General features: G+C 39.3%; 1 protein-coding gene across 2 annotated transcripts; it reads right to left on the bottom strand.

The window, feature by feature from the left end:
• Nucleotides 1-3,887: 3,887 nt before the first annotated feature.
• On the bottom strand, nt 3,888-8,589 carry NANOG (Nanog homeobox). 2 transcript variants are annotated; one of them, XM_031443810.2, is made up of 4 exons: nt 8,425-8,589; nt 5,657-5,922; nt 4,455-4,541; nt 3,888-4,323 (listed from the first exon to the last, which is right to left on the bottom strand). In XM_031443810.2, exons 1-4 carry the CDS (start codon nt 8,573-8,575, stop codon nt 3,892-3,894), a joined length of 936 nt encoding a protein of 311 aa, XP_031299670.2. In that variant the 5' UTR covers nt 8,576-8,589; the 3' UTR covers nt 3,888-3,891. The 2 variants fall into 2 exon arrangements, with proteins under 2 accessions (XP_031299670.2, XP_064334867.1); XM_064478797.1 differs by having other exon boundaries at nt 3,892-4,282; nt 4,459-4,541.
• Between the last annotated feature and the right edge of the window lie 966 nt (nt 8,590-9,555).

The following is a 9,555-nucleotide window of genomic DNA, read 5'->3' on the forward strand; positions in this document are numbered from 1 at the left end:
TGCTGAAAATCAAGACACCCTGAATTTTAAAAGCCAAAATATAATAAAGTAACTAGAATATGACACTAGAAGTAACAGCCACCTCCTTTGGGGAGGAGGATGGAGAGGGCAAGATTTTCGTATGGAAGGGATGTGTAAAGGATGGGAGAGGCTGGCAGGTGGATTTATTTCCTTTTCGTCTTATCTCTTCTGTTAGACTGGTTTATTTTTTTTTTCAGTTCTAATTTTTTATTGACTTGTAGTTGATTTACGATGTTAGTTTCAGATGTACAGCCAAGAGATTCAGTTATACATATACATATATATATTTTATGATTTTTTTCCATTACAGCTCATTACAAGAAATTGAATATAGTTCCTTATACCACAGAGTAGGTCTTCACTGTTTATCTATTTTATATGTATCTATTGTATATCTATTAATTCCAAACTCCTAATTTATCCCACCCCCCAATACTAGTTTATATTCTTGGTGATGGCTTTAAATTGCTATTGTTAATGGCAACATAATTTATAGCGGCAAATTAACCAAAACAAATAAATACATTTGTACTATGTAATATTATACAGCAATTACCACTATACAGTAATTAAATTCTCTGATATGGAAAGATACCTTAAGTAGAAAAAGTGAGTTGCAGAATAAATTGCATAATATAATCCCATCTTTGGATAGGAAAAACGAGTTATAATTCTATATATGTCATATATATGCATGAAAATGTCTGGAAAGACATGGAAGGTAGCAGTGATTTTAAAAGGTTGACTTTATGTAATGATCTTTTCTCTCTCTCTCTTTTTTTAAATGGAATAGCAAAAGTCACACTGAGATCTTAGGAAGAACCAAAAAAACAATCCTTTCCCTAGTTCAACTACCTACCTGAACTGCATTTTATTCTTCTTATCAGAAATTTTTTGATAGAGAATATTTGAGGAAGAAACCATTTCAAGCTTGGCTAATATATTTAAAGGAAAATAGGGAATCTTAACCGTTCTTGAGTGTACTTGGCAATTTTTAACGTGTATGTCAATTTAGGTATATCTCAGATGGATATATCTCTAAATTCTGACATGCAGAGGTTGAAAAATATAATGCTAAGTGAAAAAAAGTAGCTTTCAGGAGAGAATGTATGGTATAATCCTGTTACAAGGTATTAACAGTCCATTAAAATTCACATATAAAAAAACCACCCATATTACATATACCAAAACACCTATATACTAAATTGTTAATAGTTTATCACTGAATAGATACAATTACTAGACTCACTTCATTATATATTTCTCTGTTGCTTAAATTTGTTTTTAATAGTAAGATTCTTTTAGTTTTGCAATCAAAAGATCCAAACTTTAAAGATTAAATTTTTAAAGACTTTGGTTCCTTGATGGTTGTGGATTTTGCTGTCCTCTGCCTTAGGTTTTTTTTTTTTACCTTTAATATCTGCCTATTGGGTATAATAAACAATAGATGAATGGCATTTCCTTAAGTGGCTAATTTCCAAAAGCAAATAAAATGATCAGAACTCCATCTCTCTTCCGCTTTCAACTTTTTTCCTTCTTCTCCCTTCTCTTGCTTGCTTCCTGGGTTCTCCAGTGTCTTGCATGATGCTTTACACATAACAGGTACTCCTCTTATTTCTGGCATTCTAATAAACCCTCCTTAACTATTCCTTGCCTATTCCCAAGGTCTTATAGCTGAACTTAATCCAAAGCAAAGACAAGGTTGTCAAAAATTGTTACAGGGCACAGCTCTGTTCCGGAGAGCGAAATTTGGAGTTTCCTGGGCTCACATCACTTTGTAATAGCTATTTTCCCAAGTTTCTAGGCCATTTAGTTCACCATTTAGTTATTTCCTCAAATTTGTTGTCAATTCATCATCTACAATTGTTTAGGGCCAAGAATTTTGTAAAAGTAAAGTGACATATCTTTAAAAAAAATTCTACTTTAATCTCTTCTAATTTTTCCTAAAAATGTAAGTGAAAAGCCAGGGAGTAACAGTGAGAGCCTGTTTTCAAAAGTCACACTCAAATCTGCTTGAATTCAAGACTAAAAAGTGCTGACTTAGAGTGATTTCATGCATTAATTTATTTGTTCCATCAGTGCTTTCTGTTCCCATTATTCACTCGGTTCATAATATGTTTGGCACAAAACTCAGATGTCTCTGCCAGTTGAAAAAAAGAATATTGTGTTGCACTTAGGTCTTGGCAGAAATTAATTATCCGTGGCTTCTTTTTGTCAAATGTCTAGATAATCGGGTCGGATAGCATTATAGAGCAACATTGGAAAACTAGGGGAACCACGAAGGAAATGACTAGGGAAATGCTCCGGCTGTTCCCTTTTCTCAGCATCTCCTCCGCTGCTTCAGGAGGCTGGAGGTTTCCATGGAGCAGGGCAGAGTGGTGAATGAATGGGCTCCCAATCAGATCAACTTGGGGCAAGCCAGGATGGGAAAAGGTCAGTGAAAAAAAGACCGGGATTGTTCACAGATGCCTGCCTAGCTCCTTCTAAGATGAGAAAAATTTACCAGAAAAAAAAGAATCTATTTCAAACTAGCCTTAGAATTTACTTCTATATTGGCCTATGATCCCGTTTTTTTTTTTAATGTTAAACATGAATTGATTCAAACATTAAAACAGTGCATTAATTTGTGCTTTGTAGTTGGTCTCCACATTTAAAATGTCCTAAAAAATAAAAGCTGGGAGAGGGGGAAGGTATAGTTCAAGGGGTAAAGTGTATGCCTAGCATGCAGGAGGTCCTGAGTTCAATCCCCAGCACCTCCTCTTAAAAAAAAAACAAACCTAGTTAACTACCCCCCAGCAGAAAAAGAAAAGCTGGCTTTTAAAAATAGGCTTATTTCAACATAGTGCTTTGTTCTGGAGGAAGAGCAGTCACAGGACATTTCGTAGGTGAATTACAGGGGAAGATTCCAATTAGTCAGCCAACCCCCCCTCCTCCCTTAGCTTCCTCTGCTTTCCAGTATTTGCCTCCCCTCCCAGCTGCCCTTCATTTAGCCTTTTACAAACCTAAGAGCTCTCATTTATCGCTTCTTTGCTCCAGATCTTCCAGACATAGCAGTCTTCTTTAACTGCAAGTAACCACACATCTTGTTTCAGTATCACACATACAAGGAGGAGGTAACGTTTGTCCAGGTTTAATTAACTAATCAGTCACCTAGCACTGTGTACTGGTTACCTTTCCTTGACTCACTCTTAAGACAGCAGTCTCCTCAATGGCTTGAAAGATTTCAGTTAAATTTTTCCCCCCATATCAAAAAATATTCCCATGTTTAGTCAAATTTTTATTCATTGAACCACTGGTTGTAATCAGGGTAGAGACAACTAAAGGTAAAATGGATGTTTTATTTATTTGTACGTAAACTTATAAACCAACCAGCCAAACTGGGTACCATTATCATGATGTGCAAAATACAAAACATCTTTCTACAAAATGCTAGCATGATGAACAAATTAGGGTTGAAATAAAACAGCAAAAGGGGCAGAGGAAGTCAGTGAGGTGCACTGTAGCATAACCTTCACCTTAACTCAACTGGGTCTTCACAAGTAAAGCCTCCTCAACTCAGAAAATAAGAACAGTCCTTCCCCACACATCTTTGTATTTCTGCTCCCTATTCTTGAAGTCAGATTCTACATCCTAAAGATATCCAAAAACTAGTTATTCTATCTAGTCGTCTATAACAAGAACTTTTATCATGTCTGCAGAAGCCACTGCCACTGGAACCTTTTTGATTAGACTCCAGTCCTACCCTCTCACCCTCCCAAATTGACACAAAGTCATCATGAAACACAGGCTATCAAGGCAGAGATACAGAACTCTAAAAGAAAAAGCCTAGAAAAGGAATACAGTCACTGAGACTGAATGACTTAACCATCGTCACACATCTTCAGGCTGCATGTTCATGGAGTAACTGGGGAATAAATCCATGATCTGCTGCTGGGGACTGACATACTTAGCAGCTTGCTGTATTACATTATGGCTTTCCCCAGCACTTTCCAAGGCGGCCTCCAAATCACTGAAAGGAGAGTTTTGCTGGAGCTGGATGTGGGGCTGCAGGAATTCCTCGACACAGTTGCTGAACTGACTGTTCCAGGCCTGGTTGTTCCAAGTCTGGTTATTCCAGGCTTGGGGGCACCAGGGCTGACTGTTCCAGGAGTGACTGCCCCAAGACTGGCTGTTCCAGGTCTGGCTGTTCCAAGTTGGGCTATTCCAGGTCTGGTTACCCCACATGGGAAGGTTTCCGGAAGTATTCGCCAGGCATCCTTGGTGGTAAGAATAGAGGCCCGGGTGTTCTGTGGTTGCTGAGCCCTTTTGAAAGAGAAGGATGGATTAACTGAAAAGGTACAAGGAAAAAAACCAGAATTGTCTGTGGTTGGGATTGTATGCTTGAGCGATGGGCAAGTCCTTGTTAGGAAGAGCAGGAAAATGTTTCCTGGTACCTGAGTCACGCTGCTGCTGTTCCTTGGCCAGTTGTTCTTCTGCCACCGCTTACATTTCATTCTCTGGTTCTGGAACCAGGTCTTAACCTGCAGGGAAAAGGTAACAGGAAGCATAAAATACTAGTAATGCAGGATGTACTAGGGATCAAGGAATTTTTCTTCCTGACAGCTACAACTATCTCAGGCTCAGGGACAGAATTTTCGCTTCTGCAGTCCTTTCTTAAATCTTGAATCTATGTGTGAATTTCAAGCCCCTCAAATCCTTTGGCTGCTTTTTGTTTAATAAACCTAATCAGTGAGAGATGAACTGCAAGTTCACATTTAAACGTCTGTTCATCTTCCTTTTCATAGGATTCACCTATGCCGTGAGTCCCAGTTAAAGGTAATTTGTTTGTAATAAAAAGCACCCCCCATAAGCACATTTATGTTTAATGTGATAATGATATTTTAACTCAAGAAATACAAACATACCACAAGGACAACTATTTAGAAAATATCAAATTATACTACAGCACAGAAAAAACTAAAATTTCCAGGTGATTTATAAATGGAGTTGGAAAATGAGATCACAGAAGTAGAAGGCATGTATATAAAATAAGATCATGGAATAGAGAAGGAAGGACTCTCTACGTATGGGACCAGTGATAGAAAACCATAGCATCTGACTGATTAAAATGGCCAATTAATATATGAAAAGTGATTCAACTCATTAGTAATCGAATGTACATAGATGAAAACAAAACATGCAATTTTTATTTGAATGAGAACCAGTGTTGGCTAGGGACTCCCCTACCCTGGAAGATAGGAATATATACTTCCTTTGATTAAGGAAAAATTGGAAACATTTTTTACAGCTTTGGTTTATGCAACAAGGGAAAAGTATTTAAATAAATTAGGACACATGCATACAATAGAATATGTAGTGAAAGAAAGATGGTCACAAAACATATTACAAAAAGATTCCATTTTTCTATTAAAAAGTTAACTTATTTGTTGGGGTGCATAAACAGTATCTAGAAATTAGCCTTATTTATGTATTTATTTATTGCAGAGGGGAGATAATTAGGTTTATTTATTTAGTTTTTTGATGGAGGTACTGGGGATTGAACCAAGGACCTCATGCATGTTAAGCAGGCACTCTACTACTTGAGAAACTAGCCTTATTTTTATTGCTTATTGCTTTGACAACAAGGCAACCCTACCTGTTTGTAGCTAAGGTTCAGGATGTTGGAAAGTTCTTGCATCTGCTGGAGGCTGAGGTATTTCTGCCTCTGGAATCTGTCATTGAGCACACACAGCTGGGTCTGGGAGAACACGGTTCTGACCTTCTGTTTCTTGACCTGGACCTTCTCTTCCTGCTTCTCTGTGCTGCTCTCTGCAGAAGTGGGCAGTGGTTTTACTCTGGGGCTGGTGGAAGAATCAGGGCTGTCCTGAATAAGCAGATCCATGGAGGAAGGAAGAGGAGAGACTGTTGGGAATAAAACAACACTTTCCTCTAAAACTTCAAATATTAAAAAATTGCTTTCAAAACACAATGAAAGTCCTTACAACCTCAGAGCTAGGTAGTAAGTAATAAACTTATTCTTAAGTGTTCTGAACACTTGGCTAACCTTGTGCAATGTCATTTTACATATAATGGACAAGACTGATATTAAGTATTGCTGGGAAGCTGGTGGGATTCAGACCTCTATGCCAGCCACTGCTTTGAGCCAGCTGACGGTCAGGAGCCCATACCACGGCTGTTCTTAATTCCCACCCACTGTGTCCCTCCGTGTAACTTCCTTTTGTACCTAAATCAACACCTACTTAATTTTGAAAACGGATGATCCAGATTCTGGAGACCTGTAAAACCAACAGTTGACTGCCCAGTTCTAATGCCAGGACTAGCAGGAAATGTGAATTCTGATCAGCTGTTTCAATCCAGACTTTGTTTTCATGAGCTCTGTGATCTCATCCAAAATTAGCCCTTCCTCCTAGATGGAGTTTTTTTCTTTTGTTTGCTGTGTCAATCGGGCCAACTAATCATAGGTTTTGTTTTTTTTTTAATTGAAGTATAGTTGATGTATAATATAATGGAAATTACAGGTGTACAGTATGGTGAGAGTCACAATTTTTGAAGGTAATACTCCATTTATAGTTGTTATAAAATACTTGATACACTCCTCAGGTTGTACAATATGTCTCATAGAGTTTCTTCACTGATTAAAATGAAGTAACAGAAATTGAAAATTTAAAAACAGCAACAAAAACAGGGGGAGGATATAGCTCAAGTGCTAAAGCACATGCTTAGCAAGCATGAGGTCCTGGGTTCAATCCCCAGTGCCTCCTCTAAAAATAAATACATAAACCTAATTACCTCCCCACTCCCCACCAAAAAACATATATTAAAAACAACAAAATGAGTTAACAGGTAAAAATTGTCTAGTACAGGTCCTGGTATATATTGACTTTGTAACTGAAATTTTATTTCCTGTATTACCTAGATTTATTTGCAGAGGTATTCCCAGTGCTCAACTCCAATTCCACCCTAGTCATGGAACAAATAGGCTTTAAAAGGCAAAAATACATACTTCATGCTTCTTGCAAGTAGATCTAATAAGAAAAGTCCTTGACTAATTGCTAAGTGAAGTGTGTTCTAGAAATTATGATACTAACTATATAAAATAGATAAAAAACAAATTTCTTCTGTATAGCAGAGGGAACTATATTCAGTATCTTATGGTCACTTATAATGAACAAGAATATATGTATGTATATGTATAACTGAAACACTATGCTGTACACCAGAAATTGACAGAACACTATAAACTAACTATACTTAAATTAAAAAAAGAAATTATACAAACTCGCAGTTGGTTTGCTATGAAGGACATGCCGAGCTCCCAAGCTATTTCTCTCAAAATCCAAATTTGTGTTTTCAACGTTTGAAATTATAAAAGGACATTAACACAAAGTTTAGGAAAATAGGGGAACATCCATTGAACAGTCAAATATAGCAGTTATTCTGCTGACTTATTCCTTATCCACAACTTAAGTTTTACAGTTGTAATCCTAAGTGTAAGTAGTTTTTAGGCTATTTTTTACCATAAATGTTAAAAATGGCATTCCTGGGTAAAGGTTGGTTTACCTTTCTTACTTTTAACAACTACTGCCAAATTGATTTCCGAAAAAAACTGGTGCTGGCTTTACATTATCTGAGCAGCCTTCATACTCTCATTATCAGTTAGAAGCCCAAGTACTGGAGTACAGATTCTGAAGCCAAACTAGAGTTCAAATCTGAGCTCTCGCCAGTTTGTTTGACTGTTAGCATATTAAACCTTCTGCAAAGATCTGTAAAATGGGGTGAACACTTCCTTGGGATTTAGGAAACTTAAGCATGGCAGGTGCTCACAAACTCAGCTGCCCAGTAACACCCTGGCACCCAAGGGTTAGCAGAAGAGCCGACTGCCACTGCAGCGGGAAGGGAAGGCACTTCTCCGAGGTGCGCTTCACGTCCTTAGCGATGCCACTTCTGGCACTCCTTGAATAGACAAGCCAAAAAGGTGGTGCTCACCTCCCCTCCCCGCCAGCGGTGATGTTGTGACTTCGGGCTCAGTGGTAACATTTACTGCTGCTGCGTGTCCGGAACGACCTTAATTAAGATTGATACATCAGCATAGTCATCACAGCACGCTTATGCTTCCACAGCACCTATGCACACAAGCTCAGATGTACAGTATACAGTTGAGCTGCCAAGTCCCCTGTCCCTCGTCTCAGTGCACAGCGCCTGATGCCTGGGACACAGGGGAAAGGCATGACCCCAACAAGTTTCAGTTGAAAAAGAAGTGTCAGGAGGATTAATAGACAAAGACACCTGCTTCCATGGATGGGGTGTACCTGCTCAAGAGGGAAACAGATGGCTCTTACCCCCTTCCCGTCCTTCTCTTCCCCTGAAGGAACTTAGTCTCTCAAGGATTCAGGACTTTCTTACCAGTCTCCGTGTCGGCTGTCTCAGCAGATGACATCTGCAAGGATGTGTAATCTTCTTCAGGCCCATAAGGCTCAGGCATTGGTGAAGTCTCCCTAGAATTGGATGCTTCGGGGCAAAGCAGGCTTTGGGGACAATCGGCGTCGGCGCTCATGTTGTTGAGATGAAGAAGGGGGGAAAAACACCAAAGAGCTAGATGGTAGGAAAGGTCCAGGTTCAGGTATCCAGGTAGAAGAGCTTAGGGAAAGATAAAGAGCTCCAGGTGGAAAAGAATCACACAGATGGGATAGGGGTGGGGGCGTCACCTTTGCCGTGAAAGGAGCCCACTGGCCCAATCTAGCAAAATGAGGAAACTTTGGAGGCTCTAGGTTTATAAGGAAGGCTCAGCCATACTTAGACCCGCCCTCTTGGCAGCCCCACGCCCACACACACCCTTGCGAATTCCCAGTTAATCCCGTCTGCCAGTCTCCCCAAGGCCATTGTGATGCAGAAGGTGGCTGCTGAGAACCCAGACTGGGTGGGGAACTGGCAAACTGGGGCCACAGAACCTGGAAACAGAGTAAACCCAGCAGCTAAATGCTTCTAGATTCACCGTGTTTCCACCTTTTAAAATCAAAGATGTACCTCCAATTCCTGAGGCTACGTAAAGTGATGGAAACTCCCACGGGGACAATTAATTTCTAGACTGGACCTCAGAACAATTAATTTCTAGACCTCAGGGTCTCAAAATCAAGCTAGTTACGGCAAACTTCAACTAGCTCCATTTTCCTCTTGGATTCACCCACAGGTCACAGTAAAACACATTGAATGTTAAGGCATTAGTTGATGTTCAAGATAGTACATGTTTTCAACTCCCACTTTACTTCTTTCTGGCTTTTTAACTTTCAGAAAGACCAGCAAGTCCTTTCAGCAGGACCATTGCCTTGCTTTTAGCAAAAGCCAGAGGAAAGGACCTGCGGACGCAGGACACTGGGTGCCCCGTTAATCATTATACATACCCCATCACTTTGGAAGATTTTTAATTGGTTTTTATCTTGGCTCAGCCACTTAAATAAGTCCCAGTGTCCTCATCTGTGAATAGGGATGAAAGTACCTTCTCTGCGTTGTAAGAATCAATGAAAATAAAGTGCCAAA

The sequence above is a fragment of the Camelus dromedarius genome, chromosome 25, assembly GCF_036321535.1.
Source record: "Camelus dromedarius isolate mCamDro1 chromosome 25, mCamDro1.pat, whole genome shotgun sequence".
NCBI classification, from domain to species: domain Eukaryota; kingdom Metazoa; phylum Chordata; class Mammalia; order Artiodactyla; family Camelidae; genus Camelus; species Camelus dromedarius.